General features: G+C 44.3%; 6 protein-coding genes across 8 annotated transcripts; 3 read left to right on the top strand and 3 right to left on the bottom strand.

The window, feature by feature from the left end:
* The first annotated feature begins 9053 nt into the window (after window positions 1–9053).
* Window positions 9054–11759, top strand: LOC111072179 (zinc finger protein CG2199). The gene is made up of 2 exons (XM_022363873.2): window positions 9054–9267; window positions 9337–11759. Exons 1-2 carry the CDS (start codon window positions 9133–9135, stop codon window positions 11416–11418), a joined length of 2217 nt encoding a protein of 738 aa, XP_022219565.2. The 5' UTR covers window positions 9054–9132; the 3' UTR covers window positions 11419–11759.
* Window positions 11760–11776: 17 nt separating this feature from the next.
* LOC111072180 lies at window positions 11777–16431 on the bottom strand. Its single transcript, XM_022363875.2, has 4 exons — window positions 15973–16431; window positions 15120–15192; window positions 13592–13861; window positions 11777–13522 (listed from the first exon to the last, which is right to left on the bottom strand). Exons 1-4 carry the CDS (start codon window positions 16018–16020, stop codon window positions 11997–11999), a joined length of 1917 nt encoding a protein of 638 aa, XP_022219567.2. The 5' UTR covers window positions 16021–16431; the 3' UTR covers window positions 11777–11996.
* A 123-nt stretch (window positions 16432–16554) lies between these two features.
* On the top strand, window positions 16555–17843 carry LOC111072181. The gene is made up of 3 exons (XM_022363876.2): window positions 16555–16660; window positions 16724–17491; window positions 17556–17843. The coding sequence occupies exons 1-3, from the start codon at window positions 16652–16654 to the stop codon at window positions 17769–17771; spliced, it is 993 nt and encodes a 330-aa protein (XP_022219568.2). The 5' UTR covers window positions 16555–16651; the 3' UTR covers window positions 17772–17843.
* Window positions 17844–17893: 50 nt separating this feature from the next.
* LOC111072182 (augmin complex subunit msd5) lies at window positions 17894–18753 on the top strand. The gene has a single exon (XM_022363877.2). The coding sequence runs from the start codon at window positions 17972–17974 to the stop codon at window positions 18692–18694; it is 723 nt and encodes a 240-aa protein (XP_022219569.2). The 5' UTR covers window positions 17894–17971; the 3' UTR covers window positions 18695–18753.
* Window positions 18691–19412, bottom strand: LOC111072184 (augmin complex subunit msd1). The gene is made up of 2 exons (XM_022363881.2): window positions 19176–19412; window positions 18691–19121 (listed from the first exon to the last, which is right to left on the bottom strand). The coding sequence occupies exons 1-2, from the start codon at window positions 19210–19212 to the stop codon at window positions 18736–18738; spliced, it is 423 nt and encodes a 140-aa protein (XP_022219573.2). The 5' UTR covers window positions 19213–19412; the 3' UTR covers window positions 18691–18735.
* A 150-nt stretch (window positions 19413–19562) lies between these two features.
* On the bottom strand, window positions 19563–20947 carry LOC111072183 (acyl carrier protein, mitochondrial). Of its 3 annotated transcripts, XM_022363880.2 has the most exons (5): window positions 20863–20947; window positions 20615–20777; window positions 20211–20297; window positions 19991–20128; window positions 19563–19839 (listed from the first exon to the last, which is right to left on the bottom strand). In XM_022363880.2, exons 1-5 carry the CDS (start codon window positions 20919–20921, stop codon window positions 19660–19662), a joined length of 627 nt encoding a protein of 208 aa, XP_022219572.1. In that variant the 5' UTR covers window positions 20922–20947; the 3' UTR covers window positions 19563–19659. The 3 variants fall into 3 exon arrangements, with proteins under 3 accessions (XP_022219572.1, XP_022219571.1, XP_022219570.1); XM_022363879.1 differs by lacking the exon at window positions 19991–20128 and having other exon boundaries at window positions 20196–20297; window positions 20863–20938; XM_022363878.2 differs by lacking the exon at window positions 20211–20297 and having other exon boundaries at window positions 20863–20936.
* Between the last annotated feature and the right edge of the window lie 103 nt (window positions 20948–21050).

The following is a 21050-nucleotide window of genomic DNA, read 5'->3' as shown; positions in this document are numbered from 1 at the left end:
TTAGTTTTGTTCTTTAACTTGGGAATATAATATACAGCCACAACATTTCTACCCTATTTACTTGTTTAATAACTTTCATTCAATTTCCAAATCTCTGGACTTATTTTATTATTATTATTATAATATATAGGAAGTTTACAAAACTTAGCTTACTACTCGTAGGAGGTATAGCGCTAGCGCCTTATTTTTATTACTATTATTATTATAAGTAAGTATAAAAGTTTTTATAGCATTTTGTATAACAGTTGGTATAACAGCCTCTATTTAGCATGATTTAAAATTAATTAATTAAAAAAACTTTCCGTATAACGCCAATTAATGCCAATTAAATCTCTGCAAATATTCAATTCGTTACATTTTAAAGCGTTTAATGGGCGGGGGGAACATGCTCATATTTTGATAATTTATTTTGATATTTATAATAATTTTGCGCATTTTATTGAATTTTGCCAAGTTGCCAAGTTATTTCCTTTCCTGCTCTTTTGTTTGTCTACCCCTCCTAGTCGTCTACTCCACGTCATGCCTATTGTGTCTGCCTGTCTATCTAATGGCCAATTTTGATTCTTTATAGACCATTAGAAGAGCAGCCAAGCAGCCGGCTCTCTCTTTTGTATAACAACTCCATTTAATGGTTAATGGCTAATAGCCAACTGCGTACACTTGATATTTGTTCAACGCTCGCGAAGAGACCTTCACAGAAGGAGAGGCGGCAAGTGGCGAGGGGGTACGTGGTGTGGGCGGTTGGTGGCCGCCTGGACACGCATCACGGAACTGGAACTCTTCCGGAAGAATTGCTCGGAAATCCGTCTTTGTCTTTGATTTATTACACACACCCGTCGCGTACCGTCCCGTCCCGTCCGCAGAGATCTGCGTTCGTTTTGGCTAATTGCTGGCTGGCTTTACCTGCCCTCGAATGTAATCCACTTCCACACTCAAGTTCTGATTTTTCTGATTTAACTGATGGAAGCGGAACTTGTGTGCTTCCTCGTTTCAATTAGACTCGAATTGTGGTGCAACCAAAGCAGCGATCGGCCATGCCACAGGGTCATCGCCGCGCAGCAGAAGAGTTTTTGTTTCCCACGCCAACGCTTCGGTTCAATTAGAAATGAGTATCACAAAATGGATTTGCATTCATTAATGGAACAATCTCCGGTTCTCCAACGTTACCTAATGAATGCATGCCCACCCGCTCCACCCTCTGGCTGAATCGATTTGCCAGATCATTTGGCATTATATAAATAAACATTAGATGCTCGTACGTTCAAGCGTTCAACGCGCTTGATAATTGCTCGTGAGCCACACATCTGGATCTGAGAGTCAATCAATGGCCTAGCAACCAGACGACATTCAATACGATCCATTCAACCATTCCAACTCTGATGATTGAGTGGGTGGGGTGGCTCCTAGCCAACACGCCAAAAGGGTTAACTACACATAGCTGAAATATCGCAATATCATTGGGCAATTATGAACGTGGCCTGCTGCTGCTGCCGCTGCTGCTGGAACTTTTTTCTTTGTACCTTAATGTGCGACTACGTGCATTAATTGTTCGGCCACATAAAAGCAGGGCCAAAAGGCGCTCAAAGGGGGTGGGGGGCGGGAGGAGTAGGGTAAGTACAACAGGTGGCAGGGTGCCTGCAATTGGAACTGCAGTTGCAGCTGTTGCTGTTGCCAGATGCCAGATGGGTTCAGACTTACACTAGACTACATGCAAGAAAACTGTCATAACCTCTAACTATTCCCTAAGATTTCCCTAAGACTTGCACAAATATTTATGGAATATTTGATGGAGATTTAATGCCTGGATTTCCCTCAAGCTATGCAGCACTCTTCCTTTTTGGGAACTCCTCTCATTAGTGACAGCGTCCCCCAATCCCTCCTCAATGCTGTTGTCGAGTGTTCGCTAATGCATCACTTTGCAAATTCGAATTTCAAATTCAAATAAATATGTCATTTGCGGGGCAACAAATTTGTATACATCTACATTTCTGTTGCTGTATTTCCACAGCAATCTGCTTGGCTGTTGAGTTATGAATGCAAAATGCTTAAAGCAATTGGCAATCGTAAAGATATACATATGTACATATATATGTATCTATCTATCTATCTATCTATCTATCCATCGATGTAGTGCATCAGCAGCAGCAGCAGCAGCAGATGTGAGTATAAAAAAATCACAAATTAGACACGATTTTCATTTGGATACACGATTGCCCCCACCATATCCCATATCCATATGCAATGACAACATTTATATGGAATACATGCACAGATGCAGATGCAAATATACTCGTATATAGATACAGATATATGTATATCGTAGCAAATGATGATGAGATGTTCAAGTTTTCATGGGGACAGAGCAACAGATTGAGTCGGCGACCCCAGTGGTGATAATCACAGCAGTAGCTTACCCTTTTTTTTCTCTCTGCTAATTGGATCTTAAATTGCAGCAAAGAGGAGGAGACTGCACCGAGGGGTAAATACATATTGTGCACATATTTGTAGGGCACACAGCTGTTCAAACACATTCAGAATGATTGAGATTTATCGTTTAATATGGCAGACAGCTGAGACAGAGAACAACCAACAGCTGCTCGCATTTATCTAACACGTGGAAAATACACCTCCACCTCCACACACACATATCAATGCCACCTGCCCCCTCCCTCTGCTCCTGCTTGCCATTAGCACCTCTTTGCACCTATGCCTGCTCTTGCTCAGGGGATATTTGGTGCAGCAAATCAAACGTCACTCCGCAGTATTCAATGAATGTGCCACAGAGTGCTGCTAAGGGGCATGCAACCATGCAGCGAAAATTACCCATCAATCATTTGCCAACACATTTTCTGACCCTGAAGTCAGAACAGAAACCGAATCGACAGAATCGATTGAACAATTTGCCAATTTGCACTCTGAATCGTTTTTTCCAATTTGATTCCACTTTGATTTTTTTTCATTCGGTTCTACTCCGTATCTTTTGTGGCCCAATGATTCAGCGCAGGCCAGCTGATTCGCTGGCGCCACAGCCACTAAATTTATGCATCAAATCACATACAAAATATCTCAAATATTTTCTGTATTTCAGCGTTTTTTGATGTCGAATTCTTGTGCGAATTCTTAGGAAATCTGCGTAAAAGCGTAAACCGCAAAAATCAAATAAACAAAATGAAAACAATAAATTAAACATATACACTGCAGAAAATCGTATATTGTAAGGGTAAGTAAGTAAGTACATGTAAGTACATGAACTTTTATGTGCATACAAATTAACTGGCGGAGTTACAATGAATGCTTAAACTATTGATAGGTTATTGGGAGACCCAACTCGCAACTGTTCCCTAAATCCCAGTTGCCAGAATCTTTCCTGCCATATATTTTATTATATTTTGTAGTTTATTTTATAGAGTATACGTCTACTTACCTTTAATTTTCCTCTCTTTCTTTGTGCGGCTTATGCTGCTTTATTTTATTTAAATTTTCTTGTTATTTGCCAATGGACTTTAGACGCCAGAAAATACACACAAAAAATGGTGACGCATTTGTTGCTTATTTGCTGTTGAATTTTGTGGTTCCTTGTTTTTGTTTTTTTGTTGCTTCGCCTATTGTCTTTTTTGCGATGTGTCAATGAACGCGTTTGCTAACATTTGTTTTTATATATTTTTTTTTTATTTTTCCTAGATTTTGCTTGATTTTCTTTTGTGCTTTTTCCTGTCGTTTTTCACCTTGGTCTTTTGGCGTTTTCCCGGGTTTCTTTTATTTGCCTTTCACTTGCTGTTTTGGGTATTTTTAAGAAAACAAAAACTCATAAAATTCCTTAAGTAAATTTCGTAATTTTTGATGGTGCCTTGTGAAGAGAACTACCGCTGCCGGGCAATGTCATTTGACAACTGTCAAACCTAAATCGAAATATTGAAGAGGCTCTGGCTCTGCCTTTGCTCTGCTGCTCCGTCACACGTTTCATCAATTTTTCATTTAAGTTTAAATATAAATTAAAATTCCACTACACGTAACACCCGCTGCCGCCAACGCCACCCGCCCCGCGCCGCCACAGCCGTTGTCTTTGCCTTCGCAGGGGCGCAACGAATTCTCTTTGCCTTGCATTCCACACTCCACGATGACGTGTCTGTCCCCCGAATCTCCATCAATACCCCCAATATATATTTAGGCGGCCTTCTCCTCCTCCTCCTTCTGTTCATCTTCTCATTATGTCTGGGCCCAATGCCACATCACGTACACACGAAAAAAATAAGTTCTGGCCACTTGTACGTGCCACAAGCGATCGACCGACCGACCGACCGACCGACCGATTGATTCTCTAGTTCTCTCTCTCGAGCTACTGCAAAGGCGTTAGCACTCTTTGAAGGGGCATGGGCGTGGCATATCATAGTTAAAGTTCAATTAAATTTGTCATTTGTATGCGGCGTTGCGGGGCAGAGTGTCTCTGGGGCATGAGAAAGGTCATGCGGTGCGACGCGACAAAAAGTTCGTTGTCCAAGTCTTTTGATTTTTGATTTAATGTTTTTCGCATTACCGGAAGCACTGCGACCAGTTCCGATGATTGAATGCGATGCAGGCACGTGGAAGTGCTACTGTGAATCGTGATTGAAGTGGGAGAACAAAAAATAATAATAAGAATATTGATTATGGCAGTAAATGTTGGTGAATATTGGTCACAGTTTGTATAGAATTCGATGTGGAATAAATTTAATGAAAGTAAATTCGATTTTGTCTGGATATTGGACAGAATTTTGTTGGATTTTGGTTGCAGGAACATCTGCGAGCTACTGGGATCCGTAATTGATGGTGGGAGCTGAGTTGATTGTGGCTATAAAATGTTTATAGCTATTAAATAAATAGGAATAGGAATCGAATAGGAAATTGTCTTAAAGGAAGGAAGATCTAAATGTATCTTGTGGTTTAATTTTAACTGTTTAAATGATGTCTCAATGCGGATGACTCAATGCCGATTGTGGTAGAATGGGGAATACCTCGAAAGATAATCTCAGCATTGAACTAAGGAATGCCACCCCGTGACACTTGGACAATCATTGCGATTTCCGACTAATCACCACTCTAAAGCGAATGATTCATACATAATTGATTCAATCATCCATCAACTTCTGTTTCAATTTTCCAAATGAATGGACTTGAATATGATTTAATTTCGATTTTTCATGATATATATTGCCCCCATAAATGTGCAGAAAAGTGGAAAAATCCATTCATTTAATTTGGATTACTAATTCCATTACATGTCAAACATTCAAAGCAAATAAATGAACCGAATCGATAGATTGAATAGATTCATAAATTGCGTATTTTAATGAATGTTTTGTGTGCAGAAATCGAAACGAAATCGAAGCACAAATTTTTGCACATTTTGCTTCTATAATTAATTGAACTTTTATGCGAAATCGAATAGAAAACGAAATCAAAATAGAAACAAAAATCGCAAACAAAAAGCAGAAGCAGAAGCAAAAACAGAAACAGTAGCCATAAAACAAGACAAATGGTTAGATAATTTTATTGAGTTCTCGGTTCGGTTTTCGGTCACATTTCGTGGCTGACTTCAGCTTCAGCGTCGCATAGCATTGATAAGCAGCGTGAGGGCATTGATAAGGCGGCCAGGGGCTGACACTCGAGGCCCCCGCGCGCACTGAAAAATGCTTCCTGTAATGCTGCCGCCTGACATTGAACCAAAGGCAGCGTACACAGAAATGGGGCTCTAAAAATCTAGGTAATTGTGTCTGTTGCTCATTAGACTTTAAAACTTATTGTCTGTTTCGTTGGAAATGTGTTTTTGGGATTCTAGAAAATTAGAAAACACTAAAACAGCAAACGTTGAAGGTTTTCCCAAGACTCTCATGATTTAGAGATAGTTTTTCATACTTCTTAAAAGTATAGCTAATTTTTGTACTCTCCTTATCGTAGGTAGATGAAATCATCTGTTTTATTTTGTTTATTTAAGGCAGAAATAATGCACAGAAAATTTTTATTGATGATTTTGTTCAATCTATTTTAATAAATGTTGTCTTGATATCTTCCTTTCCCCGACCTATTCCCTTTTTAGGAGAGTTCTTCAAACAACCAAAACCCATCTAAACTTCTTATAAACTCCATCGTTTATTCATCTCCGAAACCAACATAAGCTCTGATCTGCTCTGCTCTGCCCTTTAGCCCCTTAGCTATTTTTTCTTTGGGGCGTAACTTTACCCCTCCACCTTTTAGGGGTAACTTCCGGGTCATGCCCTGCAGCCCGCATCTGATCTGTGCCGCATTTTCCATATTATTATTATATACATGAACTCTGGGGGCGCTCCTACGGAAGACATTAATTAGTTAATTGTTTTGTTATTGTGACAAAATACCCGCCAATGTTCGGCCGTTCGATGATTGATGGCTGTTTGATTTTTGTGGATTTTGTGGAACTTTGGAAATTGGCCATCATTTGTTGGCCTGTCAGCAGTTGGGGCTGGAATTTTGATTCTGAGGGAGCAATCTCTCTAGAGTAAAACTGAGGCTGTGGTTCCGCATTTGGGTGGAACCAATCATCAATCATCCATCAAGAAGGCATACAGGACCAGGCAGCCAAACGCTGCCACAGATTCTTGCGAATCAACCAACAAATTTATTCCATTTCCCATTTCTTTCCAGCTCAATCTATTGATTGAGTATTACTTCAATCTTTTGTTTTTTTTATTTTTATTTCTATTTCTGTGCTTTATTTATTTATACAATTTTTTTCTATCTGCTTTGATTTGTTCTGTGAGTAATTTCTGTTCATTAATAGCTGAAAAGTGATACTGGCAGAAATTCGATGTGTTCGTTTGTTGCTAATGATCGTAGGATGTATCGAGGGAACATATGTATATGTATATAGTATAGCATGTCATGGCATCGTGCATTTATATATATAGTTTTTTTTTGTTTTTTATTGATTCTTGTTCTATTGTTTTTTATGGGATAATCATTCAATTAAATACCATTACTGAGTGGTTTTCTCTACATCTTTGAAGTTTCTTTTCCGCCTTAAAAGTATCGAGGGATACCAAGAGGTCACTGGGGCGTCTCATTGATCGATGGGTCTTTTCCTGTGAATTATCTGGGCGATTTATAAAGAAAAAAACCTCACTGAAAGCTTAATTTACTTGCGGTCATTATGTTTGTATTTTTAGAAGTACAATTTAATTCTCTGAAAATAAATCCCAATTCTCAACAGCAACGATATTTCCTATTTATAAAAATGTAAAGACATAATGGCCGGCAATTAGCTGAGGCTTTTGTGTGACTTCCACACTTCCGCTTTTTCGGGCTTATGGGGCTTTAAACCATATTTAAAATGAAAAAGAAACAAAGCAAAGCAAAGCAAAACAAAACAAAGATCCATCATGTTAGAACTTGTGAACTTTTGAGGTGACTGTAAAATGCAATGAAATGCCAAGTATTTGAGATTGTTTTCAATTAAATTGATGAGATTTTAAGGCAATGAAGTGATTAATCACGTGAATTGGGAGTGCAGTTGACAATTATAATGACTCGCCAAACAGCCCAGAAATTATGTGGTAGGGTGCCGAGTGCCCCCCCACTGGAATATACAAATATCATTTCAATCCGCATACCCTGTAATCTGTGAGGCATAGCTGTGGGCATTACTTTTTTCGGTCATTGGGTTATTAAATGATAATGAACCGCACAGAAGCTTCAACGTTTTTCTTGTAATTTGTTTGGCCTTGAAGCCTCGCCAGCTTGTAGAAGATTTCACAGCCCGAAAAGAGAGAACAAATACACACAATGCCAGCAGCAACCGCAGAATATAAGCCAAAGCTAACGCTAAAGCAAATGCTCATGGACCTCCCTCCTCCCCTGTGTAGAAGAAGCCGTAAAGCCATTGCTTCAGCTTCAGCTGGAGGTCAACACGCTGTGGAGAAAAAAAAAATCAAGTTTACAAAACTCCAAAGCAAGTAATTACAGCGTAAGAGTCGAAGTCGAATGCCCCAGTAGCCAACATGGTTGATAAGAATCGAAGCTTTTTGGGGCTAATTAAAAACGACCACAAGCAGCAGGCCCAAATGATTTATGTGTGTGTTTGAACCTCAGTAGAGCACTGCCAGTGAGTTCAAGTACACCTGAAAGCACCTGAAAGCAATTGTGGAGACAATCGAAGGTAATAGAAGTCAATCGGCGATTCCCTTAAGCAATTGCCATTCAATTCAACGAATCAACAGATTTTTAAGCATGCAAAATAGAATTATAACCAATGTACCCCTAGCTGTGGCGGTAGGGCAACATTTGGCTACTGTAAAGTGGTGAGACAACCAACCTGTTTATTGATTTCACTTTGTTGGCCAGAAAATCAATCAGCAAAGCAGCGTAACAATAAGCATTAGATTTTGTGGCAGCGACCTTCATGTGTGCTGTGAACTTGAGACATTGGACGCACTCGCCACTCGCACTCGCACTCGTACTCGTACTGGTAATCGTAATCGCACTGTCAATGCGGAATCCGCGCAAACGGAATTAAAACAATTTGCGACAAAAATTGCCTCGAAAAAGTTTAACGACTCGATCCAATTGTTTGCCTAACACGAACAGAAAATCTGTTGCTATGAGGGGAGATAAGCCTAAGTGGCAACTGGAACGTTTTCTGGTTTAATTGAATCGGAATTAGGCGCCTAAGGCTAATGATCTGCACCAAATTTCATTAATTAAAGTAAAATCACCCAAAAAAGAAATAACAAATTTAAAGTACGCGCCACATATTATCGACTACGATATTGATCGAATCGTAGTACAGATCTGACAAGCAGTGCTGCCAGAATTTCAGAGTCCAACATATGCTAGAATCGAAAATAAAATATGTGCTAAAATCTAAAATTAATTTGCCAAAACTAAATACATCTCAAAAACTAAAAAATTGTGTAGTTTTGGGGATATCATCCCTGATTCTGTCGACGATAAATTTAGCGCTTCTGAGCACTAGGCTTATCGCACGAAACTATCGATATTCCCATATCGATGCCAATATTGATATCAATTTAGTTGCATCTCTACAAAAAAAAAAACGTGCTGTCAAAGTCGCGCTGATTTTTGATTTTACTTAGTTTTCTGTAATATATTTCCATAATCGATATGGTTAACGTTAAAAAGGAAGTAACTTGCGACTATTGTGGCACTAGCAATGAGCCCGGACAAATGTTGTCCGCCAAAAAGGCATACTTTGGCAGCAAAGTTAGCGACGTTCTGCACACCATCACAAAACGCAATGTAAGTACAGGCTACGCTACGGAAAACAGCAACAATGATAATTGGGAAGAACGTTTTTTTTTTTTCCAGATTCCCTCTACTTTGTCCATCAAGGTGTGCTTCATTTGCTTCTCGAAGTTTGTGCAGTGCGAGCGCACAATACAAAAAATTCAGGAATTTGTCGACCAGAGCCTCGCGCCTTCGGGCGGCAAAAAAAAGAGCGCGAAAGATGATGAAGAAGATGAAGTAGTGAACTCTGAGGAGGTAAAAAAAAAGAAACCGATGAAGAAGCGCAGCTTCTCTGTGCCTGGACTTGGTACATTGCAGCCGCCGACGATAATCGAGGCACCACAGCAGCCCAAATGCTCCACAGGGAAGCCAGACTCTGACATTCTGGACAACTCTGTGGTATTGAAGCCTGCCAAAACATCCGACAACAAGAAAAACAATTCGATTCTGAGTATATTTGGTCGAAGAGCCACTACTGCTGCCGATGACTCAGAGGAGGAGGATGAAGAGGAGCAAAGCGAAACGGAGGAGAAGGAACTGCCGCAGAGCAGCGCCCTTTTTCCTGCCATATTTGAATGCAGGCGTTGCGATTTTAAAGTCAGGTACCAAAAGCCAATGAAACAGCATTACAAGCAAGTCCATGGACAGCAGCGTCCCAGGATCTACTTTTGCCCAATGTGCGCAAAATCGTTCGGTGTTGCCAAAACGCTCAAGGAACACGCCAAGGCGGCCCATGGCATAGAAGACAAGCCAAAGGAAAAAAGCGGCGCTGGCAGGGCCAAGACGGTCGAGAAGGAGCTGCCGGCTGCAAGGAAAAGGAAAAAGTCTGAAATGGATGTGGAGGTGGCGATCAAGGGAATAGCCGAGGTTGATGAAGAGCTTGCTATCGAAGTCATAGAGGCAAAATCTCCTCTTAAAGCGCAGACGTCTCTTCTTAAGCAGCAGCCACGGACTCCGTCCTCGCCACAGACTCCTGTTAAGCCCCCGAAGACTCCACTGAAGCTACAAACTGAGGTACAAAATGTGGACAGCGAGAACAATAATCAGTCGTTAGCCGTCATCCGAGCGTTGAACGAGCACAAAAAGAAGAAGAATGTGACCAACACGGATTACACCTTTGCCATCAACGACTCGAGTGCCTCGACGCCAAAGCAAAACGGCGAGCCAATGCCATCGACTGACCCGCTGATCTGCAGCATTTGTGATGCGGAGCAGACGTCAGTCAAGACGATGCAACGTCACATGTCCACGTCCCATGGCATTGACAAGCCAAAGATATTCAAGTGCACGAAATGCGAAAAGTCGCTGGCCAGCAAACAGTCGCTCAATCATCATTTGACCTGGCATTTGGCCAATCCCCAGGCAGAGGTAACATCCAAACGGCAGATACTACAAGGAGAGGGACCTCCCAACAAGCGGAACAAGACCAAAGAAGCGGAAGACGAGTCCAATGATGTGGCTGATGGGGCTGGGTCTTCGCTCAAGCAGAGCAAGAAGCTGTCCGAGACCACCAACGATGTGACTGGCGGTAATGCTTCGCCCAAGAAAAGCAAGAAGCTTTCTGAGACCGCCAATGATGTGGTTATGCCTTCGCCAAAGAAAAGCAAGAAGCTTTCAGAGACCACCAATGACGTCGCTGAGTCTTCGCTCAAGAACACCCCCCCTAAAGAGCTGACGGTCTCGCTGTTATCAGACGAGGAAAAGTGGATTTTCCCGCGGCCCAAGAAGACAAAGAAGGACCGCAAGGAGTCGGAGTCTGTCAACATCTCGAATGGCAACGACCTTAATGTGTCGCAGAGCTATCCGCTCGACGAACTGGCCGAAGTAAACCCCACAGTGCAGCCCCACAAGCGTGAAATGTTAGCATCCCTTTGCGAGTCCACCACCGCCGATGAATCCGAGTTCAATTGCAGCCAGTGCCCAAAGAGCGTTAAGTCGCAGCGACGTCTCGAATCGCACATTACCAAAATGCATGGAAGGTCGCTCAAGTGCAGCAACTGTTACAACAAATTTCACACTCGCCAGACCTACGTGGTGCACTTCGGAGAATGCGAAGGGGAGGGCTCGGAGTCAGGCCTGCCGTGTGGCGTGCGCAAGTGCACAAAGGTCTTTAAGACTGTGCCATATCTGGAGGATCATTTGAAGAAGCGCCATCAGTGGTAGGCGGCAAAGCAGCAGAAGGGAAGCCAGAAGACACCTAGAGTAAGAGAAGCTGCCATGGAAGGTGACGCCTTTTTTTGTTGTTAAATGTAAAATGTACATCGAATGAATGTGTACATAAATCAGGTGACAGTAGACACAATTATGTACACATTCATTCGATGCACATTTAAAATTTAACAACAACAAAAGGCGTCACCTTCCATGGTGCCTAAGCACCTAAGTTAAGAGAAGATGACGCCTTTTGTTTTGTTAAATGTAAAGTGTACATCGAATGCACGTGTACATGGCATAAGTTTAGTTTATAATCGTTTTTCTTAGAAATAAATGTAGACGCTAAAGAAGAGAAACTTTGTTGCCGCACTTTTTTGTATTTCATTTCTTATATTTCCCAGCCAAAAAAAAAACAAAACAAAAACAGTTGTAAAAAGTTGATTTGGTGGAGACTGGCTCAACCGCTACCTCTATAGCAATGGAAATGGAAATGGAAACAACACACAATATTCTCTAGATACACTTTTTCTACTTAATGTAAATGATGATAACGGTAATGAAAATGGACTCCTCCTGCTCTCCTGTCTTCAGGATGTCGTCATGGTGGTCCCCACCTTGCCATGGATCTCTGCCTGGGCAATCTTCATTACATCCAGTGCGCCCTTTTTGATCAGCTCTTCGGCTAGAGACTTGCCCAGCAGATGCGCCCGCTCGTACACCTGTCGGCTGTAGCATGGATGCTGGTACAGGCCGCAGAAGAGGTTGTCCACATCCTCAATGAGCACCGACTGGGGCTTGGGCTGCTCCTCATCTGCGTAGTCGAACATTTGCACTGTCTTCTGGAGGAACGGACACTTTGCGGGCGCTCCGCTCTCTTTGGACGGCGCCTCGAGACCACTGCCCTGATGCATGGCCGCAAAGGGGCACTTGGAAGACACTGTTGCCACATTGTCCACCTCGTCACCGATGCTGCTGCCAACGCTGGCCCGACTGCTCGGCGGAGTGGGTAGAATCGGTTGAGCAGGCACTACCCCTGACGCTGCTGCTGCTGCGGCTGCGGCTGCTGTTGCATGGGTCACTGGACATTTGCCGGCCTTGGCATATGAGATTTTCGTCTCATTATTCACGTACGGGCACTCGCCCATAAAGTCCACGCCCACTGGCATCAGCAGGGGACAATGGGGCGTCGGATTTACATTGGAAGATGTATCTGAATCGCCTGATGCATCGCCACCCGAATGGGGGACCACATCACGCTGCATCGGACACCGATTGGCATTGGTGGTGTCGGCATCGCCTCCTCCTGCATCTCCGCTGGCTCCCAGAGTGTTGTTGTTGCTCAGAACAGGGCAGTGGCTGGCCAAATCCGTCAACTCCTCCACGCTGTACCCCGCCAGGGCCTCACAGGCGGCCACATCCTCACAGATCACCGGGGGACTGCCCTGTGGTCGGGGCGGACTACTCGAATTCGAGTTGGACTCGGAGGAGCCCGAGCCCGAGCTGCAGTTCCCATTCCTTGGTCGCTTGCAGGCCGGCGGTGAGTCGCAGCTGCTGCTGTTCTCCTGCTCCTCCTGCGGCTGCTGCTGTGCCCCACGCTTCCCCGTTTGTTTCTCGCTCAAGGCACACGACAGATGGTTTCGGATCTCAATGGCGCCATCCAGACTCCAGACAGCGCCCGTGAGGGACAGGTCCACATCCTGGCTGTTGGCATTCAACGGTTCGCCCTGAAGATTGCTCCAAACAGCCACCGGGGCAGAGCAACCGCCACCCAATGTCTTGAGGAAGCTCCGCTCCGCCAGAATGCGGCATGTGGTGTTCAGGCACATCAGTTTCTGCAGCATTCCCAGCACTTGGACATCGTTCGCACGACACTCGACAGCCAGGGCGCCCTGTCCGACGGCATAGAGCAGATCGGTGGGCTCCAGCACCTGGCTGACGCGGCTCATCCATCCCATACGCACAAGGCCCGCCTGGGCGAGGATAATGCCCGCGAACTTTGAGTCTGCGGCATCGAGTTTTGCCAGTCGCGTATTTAGATTCCCACGGATATCGCAAACGATCAAATGCGGATACAGTCGTCGGATCTGTGCAGTGCGACGCAGCGAAGAGGTGCCTGAAAAGAAGAAGAGTTCCTTAGATTAGATTCGTTCGAAGTTCGAGCTTGCTTTCTTTGATCTCTTACCAATCACACTACCCTGCGGCAGAGAGGCTATTGTATGGCCCTGGAAATTCTCGCGCAGCACTAGAGCATCCCGTGCATCCTCACGCTCTAGGACTGCCCCAATGGCCATGCCTGTGGGCAGAGCCGTTGGCAGATCCTTCAGCGAGTGGACAACAAAATCGACACCGCCATTCCGCAGAGCATCTTCCAGGTCGCGGGTAAACAGACTTTTTTCACCAATTTTGGGCAGTGAAACATTGAGAACACGATCCCCGAACGTGGACATGGTGTCTATAGAGAGGAAAAAAATACAATTAATCAAAATTCGGCCTTTTGCATAGATCTAAGATTGTTGCCAGTCCATTCGGTAGTTCAGATAATTATTGTTGTATATTCTGCCTCCCATTACCTATCTGAAGACTGTAAATTGTATCATCTATCACCTTTGGATGGTTGTGTACCCCTTAATTGCATTCTCGCCTGCTAGATAAGGGGGAAACAGTAGCTAACCCCGTTCCCCTTGCGAGTCTGACAACAATCAAGCGAGAGACATGCCATGCCACCATCGAAGTACATATCTACATATCTATCTTCGACACTTCCCTTCCCTCACTCTTCCGCTTTCGTCGGCACGCAATGATAATGTGTGGTATGTATTTTGCGAACGTTTTGCTTATCGTTGGGGGTACGGCGAGCGGACTCTGAATATAATTTGAATATTGTATGTAGAGCAGTGGCAGTGCCGCGGCAGAGAGAGGAAGAGGATGTTGCGTGTTTGAGGCATTTTAATCACATATCGATCAAGGAAATGACGTCACATTATGGAATATTCTCCCAATATGCAAAATGCCTAAGCCCAAGATGAATCATCGTACATACATATGTATTATACCATAAATTCCAAATCTTATCAAAGTCCAAAAGGTACTCCAAAAAGAATGTCTGATTAAAATGTATATTTCAAAAGATTTCGTTGCTATTTCAACAGATAATGTTATTGAATATCTAATCGGCGCATACAATTTCTCAGATATCGACAGAACGAACGGTAGTTAATGCTGCCATCAGATCGGATATATATGTACACACAAACACACACGTTTTGGTGTACGAGATAGAGAGAGAGTGGTTCGATGTGTGTGTGTGTGTGTGTGTGCGTGTATGGCATAACATTTCGGCATTCGTTCGGGCAAACCAAAAAGCAAATCAAAAACAAAACCGCAGCAGCATTGACATTGAGCAAAACTTTGCCAAATTGGCACGTGAGCGAGTGAGAAAGAGAGACGCTCGTAACGGAAGACCAAATAAAAGAAGAAGCTGAAGAGAGCCGGCTGGCACCGTTAAAGCAAATCATGTGCGATTCATTCGAATCGAACGAAACATTTGTTTTAGTTACTATCAAAACAACGATAAGACCAGCCTACAGGCTACAGGCGGCTACAGCAAGTCATGCTTCGAAAACATTATTTGTTATTTCGAATACCCCCCATACGCAACGCAGCGTGAGTTCTGCTTTTTGTTTGAACCCAACACACACACTTTCACTTACGGATCTCGAATCGCTGCTTGGGATATAGTTTCTGGAGTCGGCCGATGACATGTTTGGTTTGAATGAGAGCCAGCTGTAAGCAAAAGTAAAGAGAAAATAATTAATCAATTGCTGCTTGGCGCGCTACGCTACTTAAATGCTAAATGCAAATGAACCTGCAATGAGGCGAGGAGTGGGGGGCAAGTGAGAGAGGTGGAATCGGGGCTAAGTAAAGCGTCAACGGCTGGCCATTAAATTTCAAAAACAGCAAAGTAATTTCAAATATAAATTCCATCAGCAAAGCTGGCCTTCGTTTTTGTTGTTGTCGTGTAGAGTTGTGCGCACAGCGCCAAAGGTGGCTCCGCTTGCAATTAACAAAAAAAAAAGGAAACAAAATTAAATCCAAAAAATACAACTCTCTCAATAACACACACACAGACACTTCAAGCCAAGGCAGCGACTTGAAAAGAGATCGTGAGAGAAAAGAAACACAAATCGAGTACATATGTATGTATGTACATATATGCCACCTCTCCTTTACCCCTCCTCCACACATTAAAGTGCGTGCCTTTTGCTGTTGCTGAGCGAATTGTGTAACAGTAACGAAAAAGCATAGACACAGCCATGCGAGAGGAGCGGGAGAGCGGGAAAGCAAGCAACAAGTCTCTCACAAAAACAGAAACTCTTGCATAAATGCGGGCACCATGTGTGAGTGATAGGGAGAGGGAGGAAGGAAGGAAGGGGCTTGCCACGGGTTAGACAAAATGTGATTGAAATTCAAATGTACAAAATGTGTGTATTTTTAATTCAAAGCAAAGCTGATGCATGTATGCACATATTTACAACACTTTGCACTGTCGGATAGTCCACTTACCTCGCTCTTTCGCGACCCCACTCGAATAACCTTTTCCTGCGCAGACATGCTTTTAAGTTATATTTTAGCTAAATAGTATTGCACAATAATTTGTTTATGCTAGATGCTAGGTTATTTGTTCGTTGTGTTGTTTTTGTTGTTGAGCTGGCTGGCTGGACGTCGTGGAGTAGTAGTGGAAGAAGTGAAAGTGTGTGCGCGAGGACAGCTTTCGGGGTCACGTTGCCAGTATGTAGAGAGAGGGAGAGAGAGAGCCTTCCGAGATGAACGATGAATGAAAACGTAAATGCACGCACTATTCACACATGGTGGGATTATTGTCACGTTGGCTTTGTACTAATCAGCTGTTGGTTAACTCGGTTCAAGAATCAATTGGATTTTTCGCTGGCCGATACTACGTCCGAGCAAAAAGAGTTGCAGCAAGACATTGGAGCTATTGGGGCCGCAGCACAGCAGAATCTTGGAGCTAACGATAACGATACCGATACTTTTCAGGGATTAAATATATCTTTTGATATGGTTTTCAAAAAATATATCTCCAATATGACACATCACTACTTGGAGATGGGAGAATGTCGATAGATGTCTTATCGCGTTATCGAGGGCAGTCCATCGCAATGATCAGCTGTTTGCAGTCAAAACAAAAACAAAGACGATGCGAAATTAAAGGAAATCAATAAAGATGTTTCTGGTGAGCGAAAACCAATGAAAAAGTGCTATTTGAAATTCTTAATGTGGCTATCCTTGCGCTCAGTTTATCAGCCGTCCCATGGGGACGCTGGGCAATCGCATGCAGACGATTCGCGAGCGTCTCGGCGAGGATGTGACTGCCAGACTGGATGCCCTCCATCTGAATGCCCTGAGGACAGGGCTGGTGTCCGAGGAAGATTTGCAGGAGGCTTATCGCAAGACCCGCGACATAAATCTCAATCCCAATCGCCTGAATCACCTGTGGCTCATGGGCATCATATTCTTCATAATGGTGGCCACGCCGGTCTTCTACGAGACCATATCCTTTCTGCTCGGCGTGCGCTGTTTCCTGCCGAACAATTACCTGGTGTGGGAGGCCACGCGACCCATCAGCGACTGTGCGTTCTGCAAGGGCGTGCGAGGTCCTCTGATACTGGCGAATCTGACGCGCGAGGAGTTTGCCCCCCATGCATACTCCTCCCTGCCGATTATTGTAAAGAGGGCTGTGTCCCATTGGCCGGCCCAGAAGAGTCTGAGCTTTGGCTACATCAGGGATCTGTATGACAGTGTGCCCGGCTCCATAGAATCCGTGTGCCAATTCCAGCACTTCAACTCGGACTTGAAATCCCTCAAGGAAATCTTTGAGATGCCATTGGGTCGGTCCAATCTCAGCCATGGAGCCCCTTGGTTTGTGGGCTGGAGTGTCTGCCATCCTACAGTGCTCGCGGAGCTAAGGAAACTCTATCCGCGTCCACACTTCCTGCCCGAAGATGCCGAAATGCCGCACACGGACTTCATTTTGATGGGCTACGAACAGGGCGCTGTGATGCATGTAAGCAAAGTCATTTGACTATGCACCGATAGATTCCGCATTAATTTCCTATGTTTGCTGTTAGCTGGAGTACATACCACGGCTGATGTGGCAAGCGCAGCTGAGGGGCAACAAGAGCTGGTACTTGGCTCCAGCTCCCGAATGCGACCATCAGTGTCAGCCCTTTTCCTTCTATGTGGAGCCGGGAGATGCTGTTCTGGTGGATACACGCATCTGGTATCATGCCAATACCATACCAAAGGGTCAGTTCTCGCTCACAGTTCAGTCCGAGTACGGGTGACACTCCCAGTCCCCGGTCCCCTCCCCCATCGAAAGTCTGAAATTTTTCATTTAATAAAAAATTATAAATTTAAATTCAAACGTCTTCCCCATGTTCAATAACGATTAACGATAGGTGGCTATCGGCAGAGTTGCAACCAGTGCGGCGCAAGACATTTCAAAAGAAAACACGCAAAACATACGAAAATTTAATGGAAAAAAATGGAAGCCAATCAGATCGACTTTGACCAGTTTTGCGCCAAGTTAAAGAACGAGAAATATGTGAAACATGTGAAGAGCTTGAAGGATCTGTGCGTTACCAAGACGGTGATGAAGCCCACGGCGTTCTTCGAGAGTCTACCGAAAATGCTGCAGGAAGAGGCTTCGAAAACAACACCAAACAAGGAGCTGGGCTCGGTGGCCGACTATGCGGAGCTCTTCAGGTCGCTTGAAGAGTATCCCTGTAACCTGCAGAAGAACCCCAAAAAGCGAGAGCTGCAGCGCGCTGCTACCTTGGATCAGACGGAACAGTCCGAGTACATGAAGCGCTTGGAGGATCAGCGCAGTGCCGTCGAGGTGTACAACGAGTTCAAGGGCTTCCAAAGGAAGCTGGCCAAGGCATTCGAGGAGGCAGTCGACCTTGAGCAGGCCGAGACCGTGTATATAAAAAAGCTTGGGCAGCTGCAAACCTTCGCCCAGCAGATAGAAAAGCTAATGCCAACGGAGGCCGAGCCACCGCCGGATGCATTCACAGCAGACGAAGAGCAAACGCTGCTGGCGATCGCCGCAAGCATGAGGGATTTGAACTACTTGCGCTCCAACAGTCTACAGCTGCCGAGTCCCAGCGATATTGTGGCTGGCGGCAGCCTGGTGGCGCGTCTGGAGATGTTCGTAAAAGTCCTCACCGGCACTCTGATGCAAATAAGCGTCTACAATGCGGCTTGAAATACATTATTTATTATTATTTAACTATTTTACAATAAATACTACGGCGAGTCCTGATCCTCTGCCTCGAGTTCCTCCTGGTGGGCCTTCATTTGGTGGACAGTGTCGCACAGGGCCACCAGCTTGCGCACAGTACTGCCCAAGTGCTCGACGCGCTGACTGAAAGCCAGACAGCCATCCAAGTAGCTGCCCTTGTCCTCCCGCTCGACGCTGTTCTGCTGCTTCAGCTGATTAAAGCCCTCCAATATCTTAAACAGCGCCAGCTTACAGTCCGGCTTCACGTTGTACACCTTTTGATCCGCCGGCGCAGCTGTGGTGGGTGCCAGGGCTTTGTTTTGCGACTCGATATGGATCAGGGTGTTGTTCGACTTCTCCATGATATCGTCAATGGTGGCCGCCTGTCTTTGCATGGTCTGGCGATTGGCCACTGCAATGGAATACAATTTACAATGATCCAAAGTACGTTCTGTTTATTATTTACCCAGTCCCGCCAACAATTCGTCCACAGCGTCAGACATATTTCTTTTTTTTTTTTTTTTTTGATTAAATCATCGCATGGATGACAAGGGTTTGATCGCAGCTGTGTTGCCACATTGATCAGGTACTGGTGTGTGATTTATTGTCCGATTATTCAGTTTCGGACGCTTGATGGGCCCAAGGTGTGTCTCCAGAATATGTGTTTAGTGTTTAGTCAGACATATTTCGAATTGCTTTTGTTTCGTCCGCTGAGTTGCATTTGCTGCGGTGATCGGTGTGCTTCGACATGCACTACCTATCGAAAGTAGTTATCGCATTTGAATTGACTCTAATTGACTCTTGACCCTTCCCCACCCATTTTGATGTTTCACATGGAAAATATTAATTTACATTTGGTTTTATTCAGTTGTTCAAATTGTATTTGACCTCTCCTCGATTTAAAATTAAAGTGTAATCTGTCTCATGGTTTGCATTACAATTATTACATTTTATTCATAGACATCCTCCTTGTCGGCGACGTACTTAATAATGTCGCCAGGTTTAAGCAGCTTCTCGGCATCGGAATCTGGGATCTCGAATCCAAACTCATCTTCCATGGCCATAATGACCTCCACATGGTCCAAAGAGTCCAGGCCCAGGTCATTGATGAAATGGGACTCGACGTTCAACTGCCAAAAACGAAAAGGAGAAGAAACAACGCATTAGTAAAGGATTTTGCATCAAAGTTGTTTGTGGTTTAATTTCAGTTCTTTTTTGTATTTTTTGGCCATAAATCAACTGGCAAAGGCAATGTGTGGCATTTGTCTTGATCTTCGTTACCTTGCTGGGATCGATCTTGTCGTACAGCTTCAGCACAAGCAAGACGCGCTCATTGATGAGCTTCAGCGACAATGGCGGTTTCGCCGAGTATCTGCGCACCGATTGCGTTTGCCAGCGACATCTGCTCGAGACCAACTCCTGGGTAGGGAGATAAGAACGAAACACACAACCGAGTTAGTGGATCCTTGAACGGACTGTAGATTACCTTATCGGCCGTCACTTTGTCGTAGGCGGACACGACTTTCAGCACACGAAATTTGATGTCCTCAATGGTGCGCTTGGCGGAATAGCTACGCAATGCGAATTTCTGTAAAAATTTATAATTAAATTTATTATGTTTCGAGCCCCCCCCACCCACCAATGCACACGCACACAGATGCAGACCGGTGATTGTGCGTGTGCGTGTGCATGTGTGCAATAATCATGTTTTAATGCAAAACAATGTCATGCAATCATTTGGCTTGGGTCCCCGGAATCACATGTTCACATCCTACAACCCAAGACACCTTTTCCGAGCTTGCATGCCCGCAATCAGCGCCGACGAGGTGCATTTACAATGAGGTTAGGTACAAATCGATATAACTTGATGGTGCACTGGGGACTTCCACCGTTGGTTATTCTTACCTGGCTAACCTGATTGGCCACGGCCGGCACGGCAATCCTGTGCATCATCCTGGCCGCCTGGGACTGGATCACGGCGCTGCTGGCGCCCATCCGCTTGGTGCCCAGTGTCGCTGCCAGTCGACCGCAATTACGCGCGATTTGTGTGAACGACATTGTGGTTCTCCTGCAACAGAAATGGATGGATTAAATGCGGTTCTTGCACGGCACTGCGCCAGTGAACTAAAACAATTAGTGGACAATATTTACACGGATTTTTCAAGATTATGTAAAAGTTGTTCTGGAGCAAAGTGAAATAGGGATGTGACATATGTGCTATGTCAAGATATCGATATATATCTTCTGTTGATTATACAGCTGTGAGCGATATTTTTTTAGATGGGCATCGGTAGTTTTGTGCGATAGGCGCAATTCATCATCGCTGCATATTTTGAAACTG

The sequence above is a fragment of the Drosophila obscura genome, unplaced genomic scaffold, assembly GCF_018151105.1.
Source record: "Drosophila obscura isolate BZ-5 IFL unplaced genomic scaffold, ASM1815110v1 contig_1, whole genome shotgun sequence".
In the NCBI taxonomy this organism is placed as follows: Eukaryota; Metazoa; Arthropoda; class Insecta; order Diptera; family Drosophilidae; genus Drosophila; species Drosophila obscura.
This window is presented reverse-complemented; position numbering and strand designations above follow the sequence as displayed.

What these genes read in the sequence shown, in the direction of transcription:
- LOC111072179 (XM_022363873.2), top strand. Translation starts at nt 9,133, where the DNA reads ATGGTTAACGTTAAAAAGGAAGTAACTTGCGACTATTGTGGCACTAGC. An exon ending in ACACCATCACAAAACGCAAT is followed by an intron (nt 9,268 to 9,336) that starts GTAAGTACAGGC and finishes TTTTTTTTCCAG; the next exon opens with ATTCCCTCTACTTTGTCCAT.
- LOC111072180 (XM_022363875.2), bottom strand. Translation starts at nt 16,020, where the DNA reads ATGTCTGCGCAGGAAAAGGTTATTCGAGTGGGGTCGCGAAAGAGCGAG. An exon ending in TGGGGTCGCGAAAGAGCGAG is followed by an intron (nt 15,193 to 15,972) that starts GTAAGTGGACTA and finishes TTTTGCTTACAG; the next exon opens with CTGGCTCTCATTCAAACCAA. An exon ending in CAAGCAGCGATTCGAGATCC is followed by an intron (nt 13,862 to 15,119) that starts GTAAGTGAAAGT and finishes TCCTCTCTATAG; the next exon opens with ACACCATGTCCACGTTCGGG.
- LOC111072181 (XM_022363876.2), top strand. An exon ending in AACAGGGCGCTGTGATGCAT is followed by an intron (nt 17,492 to 17,555) that starts GTAAGCAAAGTC and finishes GTTTGCTGTTAG; the next exon opens with CTGGAGTACATACCACGGCT.
- LOC111072182 (XM_022363877.2), top strand. Translation starts at nt 17,972, where the DNA reads ATGGAAGCCAATCAGATCGACTTTGACCAGTTTTGCGCCAAGTTAAAG.
- LOC111072184 (XM_022363881.2), bottom strand. Translation starts at nt 19,212, where the DNA reads ATGTCTGACGCTGTGGACGAATTGTTGGCGGGACTGG. An exon ending in CGAATTGTTGGCGGGACTGG is followed by an intron (nt 19,122 to 19,175) that starts GTAAATAATAAA and finishes ATTCCATTGCAG; the next exon opens with TGGCCAATCGCCAGACCATG.
- LOC111072183 (XM_022363880.2), bottom strand. Translation starts at nt 20,921, where the DNA reads ATGTCACATCCCTATTTCACTTTGCTCCAGAACAACTTTTACATAATC. An exon ending in TACATAATCTTGAAAAATCC is followed by an intron (nt 20,778 to 20,862) that starts GTGTAAATATTG and finishes TTTCTGTTGCAG; the next exon opens with GAGAACCACAATGTCGTTCA. An exon ending in TGGCCAATCAGGTTAGCCAG is followed by an intron (nt 20,298 to 20,614) that starts GTAAGAATAACC and finishes AAATTTTTACAG; the next exon opens with AAATTCGCATTGCGTAGCTA.